Below are 26019 nucleotides of genomic sequence, written 5' to 3'. Positions count from 1 at the left end.
GCAAAAAATGCTGAAAAAACAAATAATGTGTAGGACCTGGAGGATTTTCTGAAAAACAGTGGGTAGTTTAACTGCTTTAGGACAAATAATCATGAGGAAAGTAAATGATGAGAGAATTCCAAAACTAGTGTAAAAATCAATCAACTTTATTTCCAGAGCAGAGAGAATATAAATCTTGTATTAAAAAAACAAACAAATGAATTCAGAAAGTCTAACAAAATGTCAGTATAATTTTTTGGCAGAAACCACAGATGATCCATGGTCTAATATTTGAATTAATATCTCTTTCCACAATTCATATTTCTAAGAGAAGCTCTGTAGGTTAACATTTTCTTTCAGTTTATTATGTTTTTCCCCATTACCTTAGACTGAAAGAATCAGCCAATGCTCAGACAGCTTCAACTGATTATTTTGAGTTGCAATTATGGGTGACAATGTAAACATGCATGTAAATGCACTGCCCGGCCATAAAAAAAGAAGAAGAAAAAAAAGTTGCTGTTTAGATTTAAATAGGAAAATGCTTAAGAGTCTATGATTGGATCATTATTGCAGTGATTATTGTTTCTAGCATGTTATATGTTTGGCAACAGGAACATATTCCATGTCAAATTCAAGATTCATCAAGCACAAAATGTAAAAGAATGGTTGGGAGGAGCAAGAAAATAGTTTACACATGAATTGGCTCCTCTGAGTCCAGACCTTAAATTCATTGAAAGTCTTTAGGATGTGCTGGCGAGACTTTACAGAGACTAAGGGTTAAATTAGTTTTCTTCATTGTCAATACAAGATCTTGACCAGAAATGTAAGCACCTCTTGTTGGAAATAACATCACAACATTTATTTCTCATGCAAGAGTAATGGTCACTGCTATGATGATCCAATCAAAGACTCTTAAGCAATTTGCCTATTTGAAATCCAAACAGTGACTTTTTTTGGGGCCGTGTTTATAAATTTTACCAGATCAGCCTAAATTGTTGTTACAACGATAATAACAGAATAACTGTTCCAGCCAGAAAAATTGTCTGCAGTAAAAACGTTACTGCAAAAGGTACTATAAAATCGAATGTGGAAAACTAAAGTAAAATAAAACAGTTAGCACATCACCGCCACAACAAGAGGAACCAAAACAGAATTTTGACTGCAATCTTAGTGGATCTTCTTAGTTATGCATTTATGAAAAGAAGAGACTTCCACAGTTTTCCTCCTTTAGCCTAAATTGTATTCCTCCATTCTTTCCAGAAGTTAGGAGCCTCAGTATGATGCAGCCGGTCACCACAGACTGTAAATGGGCAATTCAGATCACCCTCTGGCGCACAACCTTCTCATCTTCATCTTTTTTCAAGCAGTCCCCCTGCATCAGTGGAGAAATCTCTGAGGAAACACATGGATACATTTTATTATTTTTTTACTAGGGGTTTAACAATACATCGTTAATTTGCGATACAAAAATGCAACCATATGTATCGTTGATGTAAACAATTTGATTTGGGATATTCGTTAAACTTCCAAAGTTTACTTTCCAAACACAAATGAAGATATTTTTATGAAACCTGAGAGATTTCTGTCCCTCCATTTAAAGTTTATTCCTCTAAAACTTAAAAGATCCAATAAACGTCATAAAGGCATTGTAAAAAATAATCAACTGAGTGCAGCCTAATCCAAATCCATGTCCTCTGAAGAGACACTATGGCTTTATATGATGACCAGATTTACAACGAAGCGCATACTGTAGTACAGGGGTTTTCAAACTGGGGGCCGCCAGGGGGCGCCAGGGGGGCCGCAGCAAGTTGGAAAAAAAATGTGTTAATATGAGTATTGTTATAAAATAACATTTTAATAATTTGTTACATAGCCTATCTGAACATTATACTTTTAATGCTAATCTTTTAGAGATTAACTGATTGATCGGCTGGTGACCAGAATTGGCCGATTTTCACGTGATTTTCAGTCTGACATAATGCTGATTCAAATGCACTCGGGCGCCGCATGATTAACATCGCGCAACATCAGCATCACACGTGCACACAGAACGCACATGTAGGAAACCTTGTGAATTACGGCCGTTTCAGACCGCGAGCGGCGCGTGAGTAGCCAGCGCAGCGAGTTTTCGCCGTGCATGTTCAGGAGCAGCGCGTGAGCGTCAAGCAGGAGCGTCGCGTGCTGTGAGCCGTAGTGAAGCGGAGGGTTTCGGCGGCGAGTCTATTTTTGCTGCGCTGCTCACGCTCAATTAAAGTGAAAGCACACTTTTGATGGACAAAATAAATTATGATTTCACACAAAAAGTACCAAAAATGCACATAATTTGCATGTATAGTGTGTTTTAACAAGAACTTCAGTAGGCTTCAAGAAAATGAAGACTCAAAAATATTTATAGAAAATGTACCCATTTAAACTTGTTTTTATTAATCAGTTTGGATAAAAGTGGTGTTTTATAAAAAAAAAAATATATAGAAAATAAATATTTGTGTGTGCTGTAAAGTGGTTAGAAAAAATTAAATCAGAATCGGCTAAAATCTGTATTGGCAGGTCAAACTCAATGACAAATCGGAATTGGCCTTGAAAATTGTAATAGGTTCATCTCTATAATCTTTCTGATTGGCTGGTATCAAACACCATCACATAATCTGATGTTCACCTAGATGTTTTATTTATTTATTTCTACATTTGCCCTAGTATTGTCGATGGGTTCAATAACACATCCTGCAAAAGGGGGGCCTTGGCCAGAACCTAGTGGTATTTGGGGGGCCTTGTCATGGAAAAGTTTGGGAACCCCTGCTGTAGTAAACACGTTCGTTCAAATGCTTGCGTGATACGTGAAAACAACATTTACATTTAGTCATTTAGCAGACGCTTTTATCCAAAGCGACTTACAAATTAGGACTAAATTAAGCAAGTCATCAGGACTGCATGAGAGTGAGTAGGTGCAGAATTAACATTTTTGGATGAACTAACCATTTACAGTTTGGGAATAGTCATTTTGACATGCTTTCTTGCGATTCGAACTGTGATGGATTGCACTGATCATCAGAAGCGTACTTGTCAAAGTAAACTTGACAGATTCAACGAATGCCTGCATTGAAAGCGCGAGTGTATTGCGTGAGGAAAAAAATTAAGTTTACGGAGTTTCAGTGACATTACTACATTAAACTACTATATATAATGTTGAATATAATGTATAATAATGCAATTGGGGGATATTTGTGAGCCCTGATAATAATATAATAACAAAAATATTATTTTAATTATAATAATAATAAAAAAAACTATCTTTTATATTTTGGCTTAAAATCAAAGTATCGTATCGAGAGTTATTGCCATTTGTATCAAATCGTGACATGAGTGTATCTGTTACACTTCTAAAATTTACATTTGTTTACATCAAAGGTTCAGAAATCAATGTAAATGTTCAGGTTCAGAGATCAATATAAAGCCGAAACTAAATCTGTTATTCATATAAAGCAATCGTGTCTCGTAAATTTTTTTTACTAAACCGCTCAAATTCATATGGATTAGTTTTACGATCTCTTTATGAACTTTTTGAAGAGTCATAGTGGTAGAACCTCGTCTCCACACCGGCGTGATGACTCCCGACTTCCAACCAGATGGAAGTGGATAATATTCTGAATGTTCTGATCCAATCTGACTTCTGACCTGTAATGCTTGAATCATAATCATACACTGTTCGCTCGTTGGCCAGAGGAGAACTGAGCGACTGAGCCTGAGTTCTCCCAAGGTTTTTTTTTTTCTCCATTCTGTCACTGATGGAGTTTTGGTTCCTTGCCACTGTTGTCTTGGCTTTTGGCTTGCCAAGTTGGGGACATTTAATATTCAACAATATTATTGATCTGCCTTACTTAAGGTGGACGATGACGCAATTTTCTTCTAGAAACAAACTTTGTTGTATTATCTTCATGTTATCACTGTGAAGCTGCTTTGATACAATCTGTATTGTAAAAAGCGCTATATAAATAAAGGTGACTTGACTTGACTAGTTGCTTGGACGGTCAATGGAGGGTCAGAAATCTCTCAGATTTCATTAAAATATGTTCATTTGGGTTTCAAAGATGAACGAAAAACATTATTTTGGGCATCTCTCAGGACATCATCTTCCTGTAGCACAGTGCTTCTCAAACCCATCCTGGAGACCCCCACCCCACCACAACACACGTTGGATGTCTCCCTCATCTAACAATTGGGTGTGACCAATGAGGGAGACCTACAAAATGTGCAGTAGTGGGGGGTCTGAGAAGCTGCTGTAGCATATACTTAATTTAGTGGATAAACAACACCATAATTGCAATAATACATAACAATAAACCTGACCAGATTAAAAGCAAAAATCCTGATAAATTGTCTTTTCATTTTAAAGTTAAATAAAGTATTTGACTGAAAGTGTGAGATTTGAAGCAAAAGAGCATACAAAGTGGATATCCAACTTTGATTTGAATTGAGCATGGCATGATGGATAGCATGTAAGCTAACATAAACCCGAATCAACAGGCCAGGGTAATACACTTTCTATTTTCACATATCAGCATCTTTGGGAAAACTTCACTAGAATGTGCTGCCCTCTTAAATGCCTTGTGAGCCCGATTTTATTTATTTTTTGCCACATAAGAAACACTTCCACGCTCCTTTTTCGGTAACACAGGCATCTTCAGAGAGACAATGCCCGTCTTAATTTGAGAATTTATATGTAAATCAAATAGTAACAGTAATCAGCAAAAACACATACCTTTCATCTCTGTGTCACCATTGATGTTGCTGGAGACTTTCCTGTTCTTTTCTAGCAATCTGCCATCCACCACATCTGTTTTTACCTGTCCCAGTGTCTGCAACAGCAGCATGGTGTCAAAAGACTCGTCTCCCCCTTCTTTCAACAGCTCTAACACCTGCATACATAAAGCACACTTATTACAAGACATTCTCTAGGAAACCAAAAAATACATAAATTCTGATAGTCATACAATAGATCTGATTCGTTCAATATCCAGAATAATAGCCAATATATATTTAAACAAATGCATTAATACAATTTATTAATGCTTAAAGTATGGTAACTTCTTAACTATATTCACTTCACATTGAAATTTCTTATAAATTCAGGAACACAAATTTACTATAACTAATCAGTAAATTAAGGAACAGTGCTTTTATAGTAATTGGATGAACTGCCTTAAGAGTATAAGATTATAAAAGCCAAATTCATCAGTGCATTTGATGAAGCATTTTAGCTCCTTGCACTCAAGCTTTTGAAGTCTTTGCTGCCAAATTGAACTCAATTTGAAGTTTCGGTTTCTCTTTATTTTGATGGTCCCTTTAACACATTCTGTTGACTACAAGTAACGTTGCACCTACATGTCTACTAACTCTCATTAGAGTGTTAGTAGAGTATTAGTAGACTGGTAGGGTTAGAATAAGTTGACTAATGTAGTTGAATGTCTGTTGCAGGACCATCACAATAAAGAGTTGGCAGATATTAAGACAGTCTACTAATACTCTAATAAGAGTTAGTTGACATGTAGTTGCAAAATTACAGAATGTTCTAAAGGGACCATCAAAATAAAGTGTTACCGAAGTTTCAAATATGCAGATGTTCTGATACCCACCAATCAGAGCTGATAGTGTTAAGGCCCTTTCACACTGAGCACGATGCGATAAAGCTAAGCGAATCGCAGACGAACAGAGCTTTCTCATTGAACGTGAACCGATTGATTGCCTTCACGCCTGTACGATAGGGGGCACTGACCGAGAACACATGTATGTATCTCGTAGGTTTACCCATTTGGCTTTAACCTCGTCCGCTGCACAACATACAACAGTAAATTAAGATAAAGTTTGGTACTACACAGAAACCATCATTGAGTGTGTGTAATCATTGAGTGGATTTTGATTAGATAACGGGCAGAAGGACATTAATTGTAGTGGTTTACAACAAACTGAATGCTACCCATGCTTAGCATTTCTTACATAAGCATTTCTCGTTCTTCATTGATATAAAAAAATGCCGCATGAAAAACACACACAGAACATTATCTGCCTTTATGTTTCATCTGGAGAAACGTTTCTCTTAGTTGTTTATGTGCAGAACTGTGCGGAACTCAGAAATGAACACAACGTTGTCTTTCGGAAGGACAGGAGTTATGATCACATAATCTGATTGACAGCTCTAGAGCGAATGAGCTCTCTGACTTATGGAAAATTTATAGAAAATGATAATCTGTATATGTAAGATTAAATCTGTTCTCAGACACCAATAACACTCAACATCATTCTCTTCTCTCTTCCAGAATACTTTTCTTCAGCGTTTACACAGGTTTGCAAAAAAGCACCACCACTCTCACACTTTAGTGTAACAGCAGAGGCTCGGATAAGCTCAAATCTAATTGGATGGTTCGTTTCATCGCGGGGCGATGAAGAAAAGAATCGACACACTGGTCAAAAAAATCTAGCTTTGTCACGCTCAGTGTTGCCAACTTAGTGACTTTTTTTTTCAAAAAAAGCGCCTAGCGGCAAATCTATCTGACAGTGCTGACAGACGTGAATGGACGCATCACTTATCTGCTTCTCCTTTGTTTTATATTTCAAGAAATTAGTTCGACCATTTTGATTTTCATTCTTCTCTTGTGCTTATCACTTGTATTACTCACTAATCACAGAGCTTTAGTTCATCCAGTTTGCGAACTCTCTCAATTCAGATCATTTTACACATAAAAAATACTCGTTCTATTGTCTGACAAAGAAAACATAGGAAATGAGAACAGCTTTATTGGACATTCAACTATATTGTATTATATTATATTATATTTATTTTATTATATTAAAATACAGTATGTGAGCACGGATTAGGCAAGAAAGAATGCAAGAGTGACGTGATGATGTCATCATGACGCCATCTAGCGACATTTAGCGACTTTTCGGGCAGGCTTTAGCTACTTTCCTTTGAAAATAGTTGACAACACCGGTCACGCTGCGATTGATCGCGCCCAGTGTAAACAGCTTCATAGGGATCTATTGTTTCGATTCAAGGGCATCATCATGACATACATTTGCATCGCTTAATCGTGCTCAGTGTGAAAGGCCCTTTAGCCTGACACTTTTCTACGCAATTATAAAAAATGTGAAATAAATGACTTAAAATTCTAAATCTGAGATTAATCGATCCAATTAAAAGTTAATTTAAATGAACACCCCGTATCCAAAATCTACACAACAAATAGAGCAAACCTGATCAACACACCTTCAGGCACTTATAACTCTTCAGCTCACTGAGGTTCTCTTCCAGAAACAGCAGATATAACGCAAGATCATCCCAGGTCACCTGTCCAAACTGCATCACCCCTAATGTGGGCAACATCTCGTAAGGCTTCAAGAACCCCATGGTCCTTCTGAATGGAACCAGCATGGCGTACAAGCACAAGGGCAAAAGCAGCAAATACACACAAAGATTTATGTAGCTCAGGAGCTGAAAGATGCCAACGGCAACTAGCTTGCACTGCATGGCCGGAGGGACTGAGGAGTCGTTGATTACCACGCCGGATCGAATGTCACACTGAAACTCATCTGTGATGGAGAGACGGATGTAATAGCAAAGGTAGATGCAGGCTAATATGAGGGCCAAGAAAGTGATGGCGCGGCAGAGGAGGTATCGGATCAGTAATCCTCGAGAGAAGCGTTTGGTCCTCAAGTATTGTTCCACCAGAGGATATTTAAAGCAGCTCTCGGTAACGTCTATCACAGAGCTAAAGAAAAAACAAACATGCAAGCATAACAGTATTTAAATGTTACAGGAATGTTATAGGAATTATTGGTGAGAGATTATTGTAAAAAAAAAAAGTGTGAAAATGCCAGAGATATTTATAGAAAGTTACTGATAGAAGGTTAGTTTGTGTATGCATGCCAGTAACTCTCACAGAGTGAAGCCATGTGAGTGTGTGACAGCTCTGTGCAGTGTGAAACGTCAAGAAGGACCACCAGGCATTTTCTCTGCTCTTTGCGTGTTCAGTTCACCTGTATGAGTCCACACGGGCTGACAGTGGGTCCTGTTTTCCTGCAGTGTGATAGCATTTGGCCAGTTTAATGGCTCTGTTGTAGGAACGGTCCAGTTCTTCCATTATAAAGGTCAGATCAGAAGAAAGCATAGGGGCTCCTGTGAACCGCCAAAACAACGCTGGCAAGTAAACTGATATAGCCACCAGCAGCAGGATATAAGGAAAAAACTGCAGAGAGAGGGAGAGGGGTTCCATTTTAAAGGCTCATTTGTCCTAAAACACTTTAATGATCATCATTATTTCATTTTTCTGTATTATAACATTATTATTATTATTATGAGGTGAAGGTGGATTTTGTGAATTCTATGACTAATCTCTTAAGCCTCTTTATACTTCTGTATTATGTTGAGAAAAACATTATTTTAACAATTTATTTGAGTAATGCACAAATTCCACATTTAATCAACAAGGAAAATGAATTATTGTTTTCAACAGGACCATCAAAATAAAGCGTTACCATAATAATTTCTTCTTTTTTTTTTATGTTAAACAATCGATCTTCTATTTTGATGGAAAACGTATAAATGCTTCTCATTAGTTGCAAGTTGCATTTCCAAATGCACTGTGTGATTAGCTGTACATGTGTAAATATTTTTAATTAAACCACAGCCTTTGTGATTTCATAATCACATTAATCACTGCAAAAATGAATAAATGTAAATGTCAGTGAAATACATCGCTTGTGGAATTTGACCGATTACTCGACACAAGTAATGTAGGATTTTTTTTTTAAATCGAGTAATCGTGACAGCCCTAGACTACAACACTAGGGACAGCTTGGTAAAAAGTGTGAGAAGATGTGTTTATGGCTTTACCTTGTGCAGCCACAGCGGCAGGCCTCCCGTGTCCTGTGTTTGCACTGCCGCCCAGCAGTACGAGTCCACATAACCAGCCTGACGCCACGAGAACTTTGTAGGGGGGAAACAACTAATCTGTGTACCTAGAAAAAAAGAGAATCAACAGTTTTACAGTAGATGGAGACTAAGTGTGTGTGTGTTTTGAGAGTGAGACAGAAATGCATTATCAGCAGGAGCTCAATGTGAAATATTGATCTTCATCAGTGTTGGGCAGTAATGCCTGTAAAACAAGTAAAACAATTACTATTTCAGTAATAATATTACAGTTACCATCCATAAAATAGCATGTTACAACATTTTTTTTGTTGCCTCAACCCCTACTGATTTGAAATCCACCAATCCAACCATAGATTAATTTTCGTAATATTCAAGACTTGTCCGTGCATGTGACGTCACCATTGCAGCAAACTAGCTTGAAAGGATAGATAGGCTTACATTTAGAAGCTGGAATTATTGCCATTACTTTGATTAGGTCAGGAGAATAGATCAGCGTTGTCAAATGCAAGTTGTGGCATTACATGGTTTGACCATCCACATCCCTTTGATTCCTATTTACATACCCACCTATTATCAAAAATCCTTCTAGAAAACTTTTTTTTTTTTCTTATTATAGCTACAATTTATGATATTAATACTCTATGTATGTATTTATGATATTAATAATCTAATGTAGATTTTGGTTATATGATTAGGCAGAAATATGTAATTTGTAGCATTTTAGAATAACCTAATCACCACACCTGCTTAGCATTTCTCATGTAAACATCCTTTATTCTTACAAAAATAGCCCAATGTTAAAATAATTTCAAAACTTTTTTTTTTTAATTCATGAATGAATCAGTGTTTTTGAATACATGTATTACTTGAACGAATGGTCCCTTACCGCCACCAAGTGGCGTAACAGACTGACAGCCTGTCTAGAAGCAGCTGAGACAAAGCTGCACTGATACTGGTGAAACATCAGCAGTCCAAGAGAGCCTGACTGCTATACAAACAATCGCCCAACAAGCTTAATGTCAGGTTTATGTTCAGTTATGTGGAACCTTACTGTGGCATTCTGTTGTTTCCTCGCTCTGTTTAGTGTTGGTTTCACTGGTTACTGATTATGTCCTCATTTGTTTAGTCTAGTTTACTTTCCTTTGTTCTACCGCTGCTTATATAGTCCTGTGTTTCGGTTGTACTTTGTCAGTTCTCGTTTATGCACTGTGTGGTTTGCGTTGTTCTCCTGCGTGTTCATTCAGAGTGTGTGGATAATTAATAAATCCTCTTTTGTTTTTGAATCTCCCTCATCTTCATGCCTACTGACCACATCGAAACACTTATTTATATAGGAATTTCATTTATTTTTTAAATGGTGATATTTAGTAATAATAGTATTATTATTGTTATTATTATCCGCCTGTTGTGTACAGTTGCGCATTCATGAGACAATGTCAGCACAGCAACTCACTCGCACAAGAGCACAATTATACTTATCTATAAAAGATAAGTATCTGTATTTTGTTCCGGTTGTCACAATAACAAAAGGTTCTTGCATTCACATCTGTCATTCTGAATGTTATCTAATATGAGTTCCAGTCCGGAGATATTCACCTCAGAGTAGAAAATACACATATAAACTAAACAGCTGTTTTTCGACAGAAGTTTTAAAAGACCGACAGAAATAATCAAGGTTTGTTCAAGGACAGTGGATACTAGAAGCTCAATTTAACAACACAAGCACCCTATTAAATATATTGCCATTATTATTGTATACATATACTTATATAACGTTCCCACGAATGTGTTGGAATATTTCTCCAGTATCAGCACTGGGACTTTTCACGGTTTGTATCACTCCGCTTGTTTTTGTCTGTGCAACTTGCATCATTAAGACAGAAGGCGGCGACAAGTGATTGTCTTTATGAGTGAGCAATTGAACCATTGATTAAATGAACAGATTAGTCCAAAAATATAGATTAATTTAGGAAAGAAAAAGTAGCTGAAACTGATCTTTGATGCTCATACTAATTGCTCATATGCCTCTGGACACAGAATGATGGCATTGGCGTTTGTTTGAAATGTAACATCTATGCAAAATAATCCTTGAATCCTTTCTTTTTTAAGGCCATTCCCGTTTTGAATATGTGATTGTGTATCGTTAACAATAAGCATAAACATTATGCATTTCCATTTTGTAGGGTGGATCATTCATTGCGACATTTAAACTGATTCTCATGTTTAAGAATCTGTTCACTGATAAAATACGTCATGCTACTGACCACTGACATGCTTTTAAAGCTACTGTTGTCCATTTGTTTGGCCTTTCAAAACCCCTTAAAATGCACATGTCGAGATCAGGAAAATCAACATTTTCTCGGTTCAACCCCCCTAGTAGGATCATTTTTGGGACGTTCTTATTTATAAAACTCTGCGTAGGTGTCGGTGTGATTAAATCAAACATAACATAAAAGAAATTGGAAAGAGATTAAAAAAGAAATTGGCCCTGATTCTCTTAAATCAACATAATTTTCTTGTTTAAAAAGATGTTTACATATTTTCATACATTTTCTGAGGGTGAAATCCGTTGCCTGCCTGTTAACATTAAAGGTAAAAAATAATAATAAAGTAAGTGAATTGTAAAGTATTTCCCTTTGTTTGAATAACTACTCCCTACCTTCCACATTAATACTGGAAAAAGAGCCCCTTTGGTGTAAAAACACATTCACAAGTCATTTTACGGCACGATTTTGAATAATGACCATGTAAACAAGGGCTCCCCCTCCCAATAAAAGCCAATTTAACCACTGGCTACCAGTATTAACAGTGTAAACAGCATTTACATTTTTACGATTTACATTTAGTGTACATTACCTACAGGGCTGTTCTGCAATTTTTAAATTCCAATCAATGTTGAATATCCATGCCATACTTTCAGAACTTGATGTATTACAGAGATGATATAAAAATACGTTAAAACTTTTGAATGCAGATGTGTGAGATGACAAAATGATAATTTTGTGAGATAAAATACAATAAACATCGAACTTTTTATAGTTCATAGATTTATAATTATATAACCTGATGTAATAACATAACAATCTGTGCTGTCACACACTGGAGCTTCGTCAAAAGGCCACACGCCAAATACCCCTGAAGCATTTACATACATTTAAATAACTTAACCTGTTTTGTTTAGTCAGTGTGGAAACTGATGTGTCATTGCTTATGTAATACAAAACAATATTGGATAAAACAAAAGCATAGGATAAAATACTAAGGGAAAATGCAGGTCATATGCATTTAACTTACTGCACTTAACACTGAATATATCGGCATCAACAGTTGGAAATTGTAACGTAAAACAGTAAGTAGTAAGTAGTAAGTAGTAACAATCTCTGATGATGAGTGTGAGCACATACCGACAGACACTTCCTGAGCGAAGGCTAGAGAGATGAGAAGCAGAGGCAGACCCACCGCGACACAGGTGACCATCTTATCCAGAGCCAGCTCTAACCTGATGCCTTTATACTTGTTCTCGGACGCGGGCTCCTTCAGCACGAAATCCGAGAACACGTACTCTGTGGCGGCGTGCGCTATAGCCATGACTTTCCTCTGTTAGCATCCATACATCTAATCACAAACATCCATCTAACTTTCGATTGATTGAAGAAGAAAGCGGGTCACTGTTCAAAAGGTACTCATCCCCTGAACAGGCATTGAATGGTAAAAAGCTTTAAGTATGAAAGGATACAGTAATTGGCGTTAGATGTGAAAACGCAAACAACGACACTATTTCCAAAACCATTTCTTTCTTGTTTATGTGTTGTTCTTCTTCGTTTTCTTCCTCTTCTTCTTCTTCTTCTTCTTGGGTTTTTGTGTGCTTTACTGTCATCTACTGGACAGGAGTGTGGATCCGAAGATTTGGCAGGATAAGGGGGAAGAAGGGAAAATAATAATAATTAAAATAATAATATTTAACCATAAGCTTTTAGACTTGCTCCATCAGGCCTGTTTCTTTCAAAAGTTTAATAAAATGTGTATTTCCTCAATGCTGCTCCAAGGATGTTTATTATTGTTATTTTATTTTTTTTATTGAAGTTTAGTTTTCACTTTAAAAAACGATCTTTCCTTTTCATATGCACTGCACAACAATCCATAATCACATGTTGGAAAGATTCTAGTTAATTGCAATGTAAGCACATGTCTATCTAATAGGCTAAAATGAAGTGTCTTGTGTGAAGTATCCTGTGAGATGAGTGATAACCCTTTCTTCAGTTCGATGTTTAACCATCTCTCTTTCAAAACCAACAGAGCTTTGAATATTATACAAAAGTCTTCCTGTGTCATTAATATCCCAATATTCCTGCCATATTTTTCTTTGAGTTTGATCTTTGGTCTATGATTGCTTTAGCCTCAGCTTTCCTTAATGCAAAATATAAATCTATTGTTGGTGACTAAGATTGTTTAGCTAACATATTCACTGTAAAAAATTTAACGTAAAATCAACAGTAACTTACTGGCAACAAATATCCAGCAAGCTTCAGTATTTTATTCCACGGTAAAATTACTGTAAATCTGACAACAGTACTTCACAGCATACCGTATAATAACTTACAGCATTTTTATACTGTAAAATTAATTACAGTGCTTGTTTTTGCACTGTATTTTAAAATACTGTAAAGTTACTATGCAGTATAATTGATTATGGTATTTTTATATACACAACATATAACCAACTACAATCTGTTACACACTTAAAAAAAGAATGAAAGCTAAAGTTGTGTATGCAAAAAATATTTCACACAGTTACATTACTGATTTTTAGATGTTACGTCAATTATGACAACACACAGAAGTAAGTTTAAAATTCTTTATTAAAATTTAATTCATTAAACTAGAAACACTTCAGACTTGGCAGGGCCAAGCAAAGAGCAAAACTCATCCTCAGCACGCTGCAATCTCGAACAACTGTACACGCTGAAAGAAATGAACAACATATTCAACACTGCACAAACGTACACAGAGAGATTACTTTTATGAATTTTAGTGCATTATTCAATAACTGAAAATGACTTACCTCTGTTTTTAATGAAGGAGTAAAACTCATCCTCAGCACACTGCAATCTCGAACAACTGTACACGCTGAAAGAAATGAAAAACACATTAAACACTGCATAGACGTACACAGAGAGATTACTTATGAATTTTAGTGCATTATTCAATAACTGAAAATGACTTACCTCTGTTTTTAATGAAGGAGCAAAACTCATCCTCAGCACACTGCAATCTCGAACAACTGTACATGCTGAAAGAAATGAAAAACATATATTCAACACTGCATAGACGTACACAGAGAGATTACTTATGAATTTTAGTGCCTTATTCAATAACTGAAAATGACTTACCTCTGTTTTTAATGGAGCAAAACTCATCCTCAGCACACTGCAATCTCGAACAACTGTACACGCTGAAAGAAATGAAAAACACATTCAACACTGCACAGACGTACACAGAGAGATTACTTATGAATTTTAGTGCATTATTCAATAACTGAAAATGACTTACCTCTGTTTTTAATGGAGCAAAACTCATCCTCAGCACACTGCAATCTCGAACAACTGTACACGCTGAAAGAAATGAAAAACACATTCAACACTGCATAGACGTACACAGAGAGATTACTTATGAATTTTAGTGCATTATTCAATAACTGAAAATGACTTACCTCTGTTTTTAATGGAGCAAAACTCATCCTCAGCACACTGCAATCTCGAACAACTGTACACGCTGAAAGACATGAAAAACACATTCAACACTGCATAGACGTACACAGAGAGATTACTTATTTGAATTTTAGTGCCTTATTCAATAACTGAAATGCCGAGACGCGAGAATTCATTGGGCGGGACTTTCTCTGCCTGTGTATTCACTTTAAATGTGCATCGTACTGACGTTATAAAATGTATAATATGACTAATAACACTGTGGTTGTCCATTCAATTAGTGTAGAACATAACTTACCGGTAGGGTTATGTTATAACGTTATATGTTAACATGTTGTATGAGGCCTCGATCGCGACAGGCAACACACACACAGTGTAACGTTAACGTTAAGTTACACACAAGTGTTCAGAAACAAGAACATTTCGATTACTTTGTTCTAAACTTGAAAATAATAACTGACATTAACATCAAACCTTGTGATAACTAGTATTTGGCTAACGTTTACTGGCTAGAATGTTCGCGTTAAAAAGCTATAACGTTACCTTAACTTTACCTTTCAAACTCACCACGATTAGGATACTTAACAGTTAATGGTAAAACGAATATCTTCACATTTGTAGTGGTGGAACATTTAGAAATACAAATTTTTAAGATTTTGAATACAATTTTACATCTTACCTGGCTAGTTCTTGCTGGTTCTGCGTGCTCCGTCCTCGAAGTCAGTCAGGATGAAATGGAAAATTCGAGTTTGACGGCTGACGGTTAGATGATTGGTTGCCAGGTGTATATCCCGTGCGATTCGCTCTTTATGTAATTAAGTGTGTAAATCTAAAGCAAAATAATAATAATAATAAATCATGGAAATCGATTTCTATCTATTTTATATTGCCTATATTATTGATCACTGGATGGGACTACATCTCCCATTCAAACATTTTAGGCTTGAGATTAGTTGGATTTGTGACCAAATCTGGCAACCATAAAGAAAAAAAAGAAGAAAAAACACTCAAGCAAACTTAAACTTTTTTTTAACTATATTCTAAATGCCTTAATATATGGGTTACCTTATGAAACGATGTATTATAAAATTCCTAAGCTGAAATAACCTCAATAAACCAAAAAATGTCCTCTGTCGGGCTTGTCTGTTGGAATATACTGTCATCAATTTAACAGGAGTATAAGAATTACTGTAATTATTTTCTTCCCCCCACCAAAGAAAAGCATAAATTGACAGCAACTTTCCTGTAAATAGTTATACGGTGACAAAGCTGGAAATACAGCAAAAATAATGTAAAAGCTATAAAATTGACAGCAACTTACTGTAAACTGTTTCTACAGTAAACTTTCACTGAAAATACAGCAATAATACTGTGAAAACAACAGAAATCATTTACAGTGTTTACTTCTTCATTTCATTTCACAGGAACCCAAACAAACCAGACATTCAAACCTTTATTATGTTTATTGTTCGATATTTCATTTAGTCAATCAAAGAGGGATATCTGAATATGGGGACAATATTGGGTAACACTTTACACTGAAAAAAATGTTTAGTCAGTTCTTAGAAAATGTATGTCATGTGGTAACATCTACACTGACTGGTTTTGTTGAACTGCATAACTGAATAACTGAAACCCTACCTGAAAAACAAGGTTTTACTAAAGCATTACTGTCAGTAGATGTAACCTGATTTCTCTGGCAAGGTAAAATTACTTAAGTTTGATATTTCTTTATTTCTTTATTTTTTATATGATGAAAGTCATTTTCCACATTGATGTAAACACACACGTCTGGTTCGCTATCTTTGTGGGGACTCTCCATAGACTTAATGGTTTTTATACTGTACAAACTGTATATTCTATCTCCTTACACTAACCCTACCCCTAAACCTACCCATCACAGAAAACTTTCTGCATTTTTATATTTTCAAAAATATATAATTTTGTATGTTTATTAACCCATTTCCCTCATGGCTGGCTGGTCCCCACAATGGAGGTGATCTCAGGTTTTACTATCCTTGTGGGGACATTTGGTTCCCACAATGTAATATAAACCAAACGCGCACACACACACACACACACACACACACACACACACACACACACACACACACACACACACACACACACACACACACACACACACACACACACACACACACACACACACACAAATAATTAGGCTGACCTTACTTCATTTAGTTAATTGAAGACATTTTTACACACTATTTAATTTACTTTGACACAATTTAGTTGGTTTAGACCAAAACTTCATTAGTCAAACTATTCTTTTTAAATTATCATACATTTTTTTAATTGGTTTACTTAGGTTAAATTTTCAAACAAGTAGTCATTCATCATTACACTGTAAACAAAATGACAAAAAAATCAACAGTACTGGCAACAAATAGCCAGCAAGCTTCTGTATTTTATACCACGGTAAAATTACTGTAAAACTAACTACAGTAGTTTTAGGCATATGCCTATTGTAAAATAAAGAAGGCTACACACATATTCAATAACACCAGTTATTGCTTCACATCAACAGCTTCATTCAGATTTCATCTTTTACATTTCATAGCTGAACTTCTATAGAATATAACAGATTCCCCAGAATATTAGCCATATTTCATCAATGAACAAAATCAATTATAGCCATACCAGTAAAATCTCAGTAGCCTAACACTTTTGTGCCAGTTGGAAATAAATGTTGCAATTGGAAATATTAAAATAAATGTTTGACGAGTTAAAGTAGCCTATACTTAATAATTAGTAGTAGCCTACAATACAACAATAACCAGCGAATACATTTCGCCTTAAAGCGTTTAAAAGCACATGCTGTAAAGTAAAATGCGACCGAAAAGGCAATACCGATCTTAATTTTCTCAATATGCAGTAGGCCTATAACATTACAATATTTCATGGATGCAAGCCAAGACAATCAGTCTATAGCCTACATGACAACACACACACACACACACACACACACACACACACACACACACACACACACACACACACACACACACACACACACTTAACAATTTTTGATAATCCGATATGCTCAGTGACGGTGCCTGGAGAAGTGGGTATACTCTTAATTTATGCCCCCAATATTTTTCTAAGCGTCACAACAAAGGATGAACGCTCTGTGTTATAAACAGTGACATGTAAGACTAGTCTTGTATATTAGTTCACCCCAAAATGGGCCAGTAGTATTTGCACATTACCACTTAACATTTGCTGCTTGACTTCACAGAGAAATGATCATTATGAAATGAATATTAGCCACAGAAGAGGTGCAGTTTTTGCAATTAATACTGGCCCACAGACTATAGGAAGAGACAACAAAATAATTATGAATTTTGAGTGACTATTCCTTAGTCCATCCACACATGAAAATTGGACAACTATTCAATGGATCACTGCATCACTGTCTTTATGGGTGCAGGGCAGACGCAGGGTTTTATATAGCAAGCCGTATTTAATCCTTAAAACCTACTAGTCTCTATTTCCATGCTACTATTACTTATTTTTTAGATACTAGTATCTATTCCATTAAGTACTAGTACTTATTCTTTAGGTACTAGTGCCTATTTGTTAGATACCTTTTTAAAAGATACTAGTAGCTATCCATTAGATTCTAGTACCTATTTAATTGGTACTAGTACGTATTTATTATATACTAGTACTTATTTGTTAGTTACTAGTACTTATTATTAGATACTACTTATTAATTAGATACTAGTACCTATTAAATAGATACTACTTATTCATTAGATACTAGTACTTATTTCAATAGTGACTATAGTAACTATTCTTTTGTTACTAGTAACACTTTTTTTTTTTTTTTTTGCCATTGACTTCTATGGGGATCTGTCATTCAGATATCAACTATTCAGTTCTGACTAGTATGTATTCCAATTGTGACTAGTACTTATATTAGATACTATAGTAGTTCTTATTTTACTAGTCACAGCTGCTTTTTTACTCATCTTATGTTATGACTAGTCAGAACGGCCACTGGAGAGTTGAATTAAAAATCTTACTAGTAACATTTGGAATAAATCTAATAAATAGGTACTAGTATCTATTGAATAAGTACTAGTAGCTAATTACTAAGTACTAATATCTAATTAATAGGTACTAGTATCATAATGAATAAGTAGTATCTAATGAATAAGTACTAGTATCTATTGAATAAGTACTAGTACCTAATAAATAACGTACTCGGTTACTAACGTAACCTCGGTTCTCTCTAGAGAGGAAACGAGTACTGCGTAAATCTTACGCTAGGGGAAAATCTCTTTTCCGCGAGATACTGAAGCCAAAAAATTATCCTTAATTTTGAAATAATGTAAAACGCGTTGCGGCAGCATGCAGACACAGGCGAGACGGCTTGGCGCCTATTCAAAATTTGGTAGTATCTAATAACTTATTCATTAGATACTACCAATACGTCACGTCCCGCCAGAATGGGCGTGGTCTAGGGCTATAAACATAGCTTCGAGAGGCTAGCTCACTGGTTTTTCATCGCCGAAGCGAACCAGAGCGTGTGCAGGCACGGCAAGATACGCAGTACTCGTTTCCTCTCTAGAGAGAACCGAGGTTACGTTAGTAACCGAGTACGTTCTCTTACGAGAGGTACTCTCGTACTGCGTAAATCTTACGCTAGGGGAAACAGTGTAAAACGCCGTGCATGCTAAGATCCAGCACCAAAGTCCCAAGGGCAAGTGCCCGGGCTCATATAGTACATGATCATAAGGGACTCACAGAGAGCCCAGGAAAGAGTGGCTAGAATAGCATCATTCCTGTAATAATATAACATCTTATAAGGAGCAGTTATACTGATGATGTGTCGTACAGTCAGGGCGACCCCCGGCCTGGACTGACGAATATAGTGGGTCTTACACACTGCCCATAGAGCTGCGCGATCCAACAGCGAGCATTTGCTCAAGCAGTTTCAGTATTCTGGCCCGAACACATCAGGGCAGACAGTACCGATTTTAGACCGAAAGCAGCTTAGCCTGCAAGGCGGGAACCTCTAGGTTATAAAACCTTATAAATGTGGACGGGGAGGCCCAGCCTGCCGCCATACAGATATCTTGCAAGGCAATCCCACTAGACCAAGCCCACGACGAGGCCACGCCTCTCGTGGAGTGTGCTCTGACTCCAAATGGGCACTGTAAGCCCTTAGAGGTATAAGCCAGCGCTATAGCATCAACTATCCAACTGGATAGGCTCTATTTCGACACGGCAAGTCCCTTAGAACGTCCGTAGAGTGAAAACAAAGAGCTGCTCTGTCTGTCTGAAAACAGACGTGCGAGACACATAAGCTCTTAATGCTCTGACTGGGCAAAGGAAGCTTGCGTCTCCTTCCTCGTCAGAGACCGGTAAGGCTGACAGGGAATGACCTGCGCCCTAAACGGTGTGTTGAGGGATTTTGGAACATAACCGTGCTTAGGTTTGAGTATAACTCTTGAGTCATTAGGCCCAAACTCCATACACGTCGCGCTTACTGAGAGCGCGTGTAAGTCCCCTGTGCGCTTCACTGAAGCGAGAGCCAGAAGAAACACTGTCTTGAAAGACAGGTGTTTAAGATCAATCGTCTGTAAAGGCTCGAATGGGTCACCTTTCATGGCTTCCAGCACTGTAGAAAGGTTCCATACAGGGACTGAGGGAGGTCTGGGAGGATTCAGTCTCTTAGCTCCTCTAAGGAAGACGATGACTAAATCGTTCCTTCCTACTGACTGACCCAGCGTTGTTTTTGAGAACGCTGCTATGGCCGCCACATACACTTTGAGCGTGGAAGGGGTCCTGCCCTTGTCCAACAGCTCTTGTAGGAAGGAGAGAACCTCCGTCACCCCACAGTCTAGGGGCGACACGCCACGAGCTGTGCACCAGCTGGAGGACACTGACCATTTCGAGGAATAGAGACGTCGCATAGACGGAGCTCTAGCCTGCGTGATCGTGTTTAACACTCCGCTTGGGGAGGTCAGCGGGTACCCGTTGATGGCCCAAACATGAAGGGACCACAGCTCTGGGCGCGGATGCCAAAACGAGCCCTTGGCCTGAGAGAGGAGGTCCCTCCTCACTGGCACTGGCCATGGGGCAGTGCTTGCTAGCTGCATCAGAACTGGGAACCAGGGTTGGTTTTTCCAGAACGGCGCTACGAGTAGCACTGAGCATCCTTCTCTGATCCGTTCTATCACCTGAGGCAGGAGAAAGACGGGAGGAAAGGCATAGAGCGGGCGGCGGGGCCATACGTGAGCCAGCGCGTCCCTGCTCTTGGAGAAAAATTCCAGACAGTGAGCGTTTTCTTGAGACGCGAACAGGTCTACTTCCGCTCAGCCGAATTTCTTCCACAGCAGCTGGACTGTCTGTGGGTGTAGAGGCCATTCGCCTGTCGGAACATTGTTTCTGGACAGTCTGTCCGGTCCTACGTTCAGGAGCCCTGGCACATGCGCTGCTCTCGGCGAGAGCAGGTTGCGCTGAGCCCACACCAGGAGGCGTTCTGTCAGCCTGTGCAGGTTTCGGGACCTGAGGCCGCCCTGGCGATTTATGTAGGACACCACTGACATGTTGTCCGAGCGGACCAGGACGTGGTGTCCTCGTATTTAGGGACAAAAACGCGTCAGTGCGTTGTCTACTGCCAACATTTCGAGGCAGTTTATGTGTAGAAGCTTCTCCCGTTCTGACCATTGGCCGAAGAACGGTCTGCCCTTGAGCAGTGCTCCCCATCCCAAGGTGGAGGCGTCCGTAGACACTACCTTCACACTCGAGGAAGTCCCCAGGCTAACACCTGATTGGTACAAGTCGTTTGCTTTCCCAGGTTTCAGAGCTGCGATGCATTTCTGATTGACCTTGAGACGAAGCAGACCGGAAGCCCACGCTCGGCGCGGTACTCGCGCTTTCAGCCAGAACTGTAGCGGGCGCATGCGAAGCAAGCCCAGCTGAAGTACTGATGATGCTGAGGCCATGAGACCTAGCATCCTCTGAAATTTCTTGAGCGGGACAGATGCGCCGCAGCGGAAAGAGCTCGCTGCGCGCTGAATGTCTAGTACGCGCTCTGGTGACAGTCGCGCTATCATAGACAGCGAGTCCAGTTCTGTGCCCAGAAAAGATATTATCTGTCTGGGAGACAGAGAACTCTTCGCCCAATTGACCCAGATTCTCGAGGTGATCGAGCAAAATGGTCCTGTGCTCTATGAGCACCGAGTGAGATTGAGCTAGAATCAGCCAATCGTCCAAGTAGTTCAATACTCGCATGCCCTGTAGTCTGAGGGGTGCGAGCGGCTATAGACAAGCCGAACGGTAGGACTGAGCACTGATATGCCTGGCCCTCGAAGGCGAATCTCAAACGTCGCCTGTGACGTGACGCTATTTGTATTTGAAAATATGCGTCTTTCAGATCTATTGACACAAACCAATCTCCTCGGCGAATGTGCGTGAGGGTTTTTCTGGTCGTGAGCATTCTGAACTGTTGCTTCGCAAGCACTCTGTTCAGTTGCCTTAGATCTAGTATGGGTCTGAGACCCCCGTCTTTTTTCAGTACCAGGAAGTATCTGCTGTATAGCCCTCCTTCACTCTGAGCTTGAGATAAAGGCTCTATGGCCCCTTTGCTCAACAGTTTCAAAATTTCGGCTCGAAGTAGGTGGTGCTACTTCTGTTTTTACCGTAGCTTCGACGCGCGTCACATAGCGGCGAGGGCGTCGGCGAAACTGTAGCGAATAGCCTCTTTCTATAATGTCTAGCACCCACTTCAAAACCCCCGGGTAGCCTTGCCCATGCATCTGCACGAATGGCTAGGGGCTGAATGCGGAGCGCGCTCTGGTCGCTCAGCGACAGAGGGGCTTCGGTGTGCTGTAACATAAGCGTCGCGCTTCGAGGCAGGGGGCGCGCTGATAACAGCGGGCAGATTGCCCGCGCTCGACTCCTTTGCGGTGGTCAACCGAGAGGGGAGGGCTGGGCGAGTCCCGTAGGACCTGTCATGTCTATGTGTGAATGTGGGCGCGGGATAGCGGGCACATTTACAACACTGAGAGCATTGTCCGCCTGAGCAGAGCGAATGCACGTTGGTTTTGTTTTTACAGAAACCTTTAGATATGCGGAACGTAGTGTGGGCACTGGGCAGTGGGCACATTTACCACGTTTAATACGCAATCGACCTGGGTCGATTTCATGTGCGCGAGCCCTGTGGGACGGGCTGTGTTTGTGTGTAGGAATTTCGTCTACATTCGTAACACCATCGGCCGTGGCCGGGACACCAGAAAATACACTCTTATGGGATTTATCTGGGTAGCCGTAAAAGCGGCGTTTGTGTGCAGGCAAGCGGGCTGTTTCGCCGACTTGTTTACTGCAGAATACACTGGAACAGTCGCATTTACTGGAACTGAACGAGCGAGAAGTTGCCATAGAAACAGAGAGCGTCAACATGCTGGCGTTTGTTTGCAGGCGTGCGTGTATTACAGCAGGCTTGTTCACTGCAATATTGACATTTCCAGTCGTCTGAACTTCAGAGGCGGAAACCATAGAAACAGAGTTTGGGTGCAGGCGAACGGGTTGTACCACGCGCTCGTTGGCTGCAAAATACACATCTGCAGTCGCCTTTTCAGGGAACTGCCAGAGCGAGAATTGACGGCAAAAAGTGTGTTTTGCCGGTAGACCCGGGATTCGATCGCGGGTCTCTCGCGTGACAATCTGACGATCTACCACTGGACCACAGAGGAAGACACATAGACATTCAGTAGCGCGAGTATTATCAAAGAGCGTCAACATGCTGGCGTTTGTTTGCAGGCGTGCGTGCAAAACAACAGGCTCGCTCACTGCAATATTGACATTTCCAGTCACCTGAACTTAAGAGGGGAATGAGAAATGTGTCAGGAGTGGAGGTCGGCCCGGCCGCAGCGGGGCTAAAAACACCCTTTTCTCCTTTCGCCAGTGACGCACGGGAACCATAGAAACGGTGTTTGGGTGCAGGCGAGCGGGTTGTACAGCGCGCTCGTTGGCTGCAAAATGCACATCTGCAGTCGCCTTTCAGGGAACTGACAGAGCGAAGCATTGGCGGCATAATATATCTGCCGTTAGACCGGGATTCGAACCCCGGTCTCTCGTGCGAAAAACCTAAGATTCCGCCACTGAGCCACAGATAGATGCATGAGCATATAAGAGAGCGTCAACATGTTTTCTTCGGCGTTTGCTTGCAAGCGTGCGTGTTACAACAGGCTCGTTTGCTGCAATATTGATATTTCCAGTCGCCTAATCAGGGAACTGAGTTGTCTTTTCGCCGGTGAGTGACGCGTGAATGGGGCGCAAGGGCAGGGTAGCTTTCTTGTAACGTAAAGAAAAACTAACCCCGATCGTCCGCTTCCAGCCTCCCTTGTGAACGGCGCAGTTTGCGCGGCTCGAACAGAGGGAGAGAGAAAGCTAGCCCCGTGACCGTCCGCTCCTGACATCCCCTGTGAACGGCGCGGTTTGCGCGGCTCGAACAGAGGGAGAGCAGGTATCATCCCCCAAGCAGGCAAGGCAAGCGGGCGCACCGGCGAGCTTTGCGGGTTGGGGGGGGCGGAGGAGCAGTCTCGGAGAAGGATGCCAGGTGAGTCCTCAGAGTCACCAGGCAGTAACTGGCTCGCAGTGAGGGCGGTCGCCGTCAGCGAGCGCGAGCGCGAGAGCTGCGTGATCCTCAGGAAAGGGGCGTCTTGAAAAATTGCTCTTTTAGTGCAATGAGAGTGTGTGTCGCGGCGGCGAGCACACACACATACACAAAACACAGTAGCAGAGAAAGGATATAACGCCGGATAGCGCAGCAGGAAGGCGACTGAAGGCGGCGCGGCCAGCGGCTTCAGAGTGTCGACTCGTCCCGCTGAAAGGCTTTTCAGACGGCGCGGCTTCTCTCCGGATCCAGCGATGCGAGAGCTTCGCTGAAGAGATGAAAAATCAGTGAGCTAGCCTCTCGAAGCTATGTTTATAGCCCTAGACCACGCCCATTCTGGCGGGACGTGACGTATTGGGCGCGAAGCGCCCCCATTGGAGCTGACGTCACGAGTGGGCCTTATCGATAGGCTGCTGCAGTTGCCGCAGGGCAGCCAATAGGCGCACAAGCCGTCTCGCCTGTGTCTGCATGCTGCCGCAACGCGTTTTACATTATTTCAAAATTAAGGATAATTTTTTGGCTTCAGTATCTCGCGGAAAAGAGATTTTCCCCTAGCGTAAGATTTACGCAGTACGAGAGTACCTCTCGTAAGAGAACTACTAGTATCAAATAAATACGTACTAGACACAATTGGAATACATACTTGTCAGAACTGAATAGTTGATATCTGAATGACAAATGGCAAAAAAAAAGTGTTACTAGTAACAAAAGAATAGTTACTAGTCACTATTGAAATAAGTACTAATGAATAAATACTAGTATCTATTTAATAGGTACCAGTATCTAATTAATAAGTACTAGTATCTAATACATAAGTACTAGTACCAATTTAATAGGCACTAGCATCTAATGAATAAGTACTATTGTCTTTTTAATAGGTACTAGTATTGAATAAAAAAAGAACTAGTTTCTATTGAAAAGTACTATATACAGTACTTCATATATTGTATTATTGCATTTGTGACATACCTTTTTCGCATTTTACCTTCTAAATGTGTTTGTATGTGATGTGTGTTTATGTGTGCTCAACTATGTTTGTGTGTACATGTTAGTGAGGTATGTGTACACACAAATATAGTTGTGCAGACATGGGCTCACACTCCCTGAAAAGGGAAAAATACATTTTAATATCGAAGTGACAGGCGTTGAAGTAATCTTTGAATTTTTTTATTATTTTTTTTACAGAGATCATGTCAAACAGAAAGGATCAGAAAGGAGAGAAGAGGGTCAAAAGGCACATAAAGGATATGGAAAGGATGTCTGCCAAGGAAAGGGCAAAAAATACAATCAGTGGGTAGAGGAGAGGATGACAGGAGCATTAGGTAAATATAGGGAGACAGTTGAAAGAGGCCTAAAAGCAAATGTACACTATGCGAGAGCTTGGGATATCCCACGAGCCACGCTGCAAAGGCGTATCAGTGGAGATATCGCTGGCATAGACCATGCTTTTGGTCAAAAAACAATCCTCCCAGAAGCAGCTGAAAAAGAGCTTGCCACAGTGCTGAAGCTAATGTCCGAGAGAGGGTTCCCACTTACCAAAAAGGATGTCCAGCAGCTAGCCCTCCAGTACGCCAAAGAGAATAACATCAGTGGGTTTTCACAGAAAACCGGCAAGGCAGGTTGCTATTGGTTCCAAAACTTCTTGAAACGCAATGCAAATCTAAGCATGAGAAAGCCAGAAGCGCTGTCAGCTGCAAGAGCTGCAGGACTAAATGAGCAAGTGTTGAGCTAATGGTTTCATCAATATGAAAAAT

At 39.7% G+C, this 26019-nt stretch overlaps 1 protein-coding gene and 1 long non-coding RNA gene across 3 annotated transcripts; both read right to left on the bottom strand.

Annotated features, from left to right (window-relative positions):
• Positions 1 to 125: 125 nt before the first annotated feature.
• On the bottom strand, positions 126 to 26019 carry panx1a (pannexin 1a). Of its 2 annotated transcripts, none has more exons than XM_082180677.1 (7): positions 25802 to 26019; positions 12310 to 12785; positions 8867 to 8991; positions 8011 to 8219; positions 7241 to 7742; positions 4736 to 4892; positions 126 to 1371 (listed from the first exon to the last, which is right to left on the bottom strand). In XM_082180677.1, the coding sequence occupies exons 2-7, from the start codon at positions 12491 to 12493 to the stop codon at positions 1295 to 1297; spliced, it is 1254 nt and encodes a 417-aa protein (XP_082036803.1). In that variant the 5' UTR covers positions 12494 to 12785; positions 25802 to 26019; the 3' UTR covers positions 126 to 1294. The 2 variants fall into 2 exon arrangements, with proteins under 2 accessions (XP_082036803.1, XP_082036802.1); XM_082180676.1 differs by having other exon boundaries at positions 12310 to 12782.
• On the bottom strand, positions 13754 to 14197 carry LOC309505361. The gene is made up of 3 exons (XR_014208401.1): positions 14131 to 14197; positions 13968 to 14032; positions 13754 to 13867 (listed from the first exon to the last, which is right to left on the bottom strand). It is a non-coding gene; the product is annotated as an uncharacterized lncRNA (long non-coding RNA).

The sequence above is a fragment of the Leuciscus leuciscus genome (genome assembly GCF_965113295.1).
Source record: "Leuciscus leuciscus genome assembly, chromosome: 9".
Classification (NCBI taxonomy): Eukaryota; Metazoa; Chordata; class Actinopteri; order Cypriniformes; family Leuciscidae; genus Leuciscus; species Leuciscus leuciscus.
This window is presented reverse-complemented; position numbering and strand designations above follow the sequence as displayed.

Coding starts and splice junctions, on each gene's coding strand:
- panx1a (XM_082180677.1), bottom strand. CDS start 12,493: ATGGCTATAGCGCACGCCGCCACAGAGTACGTGTTCTCGGATTTCGTG. Junction 7,743..8,010: donor GCCCGTGTGGACTCATACAG/GTGAACTGAACA, acceptor TTTTTTCTTTAG/CTCTGTGATAGACGTTACCG. Junction 1,372..4,735: donor TGGTGACACAGAGATGAAAG/GTATGTGTTTTT, acceptor GTGTTTCCTCAG/AGATTTCTCCACTGATGCAG.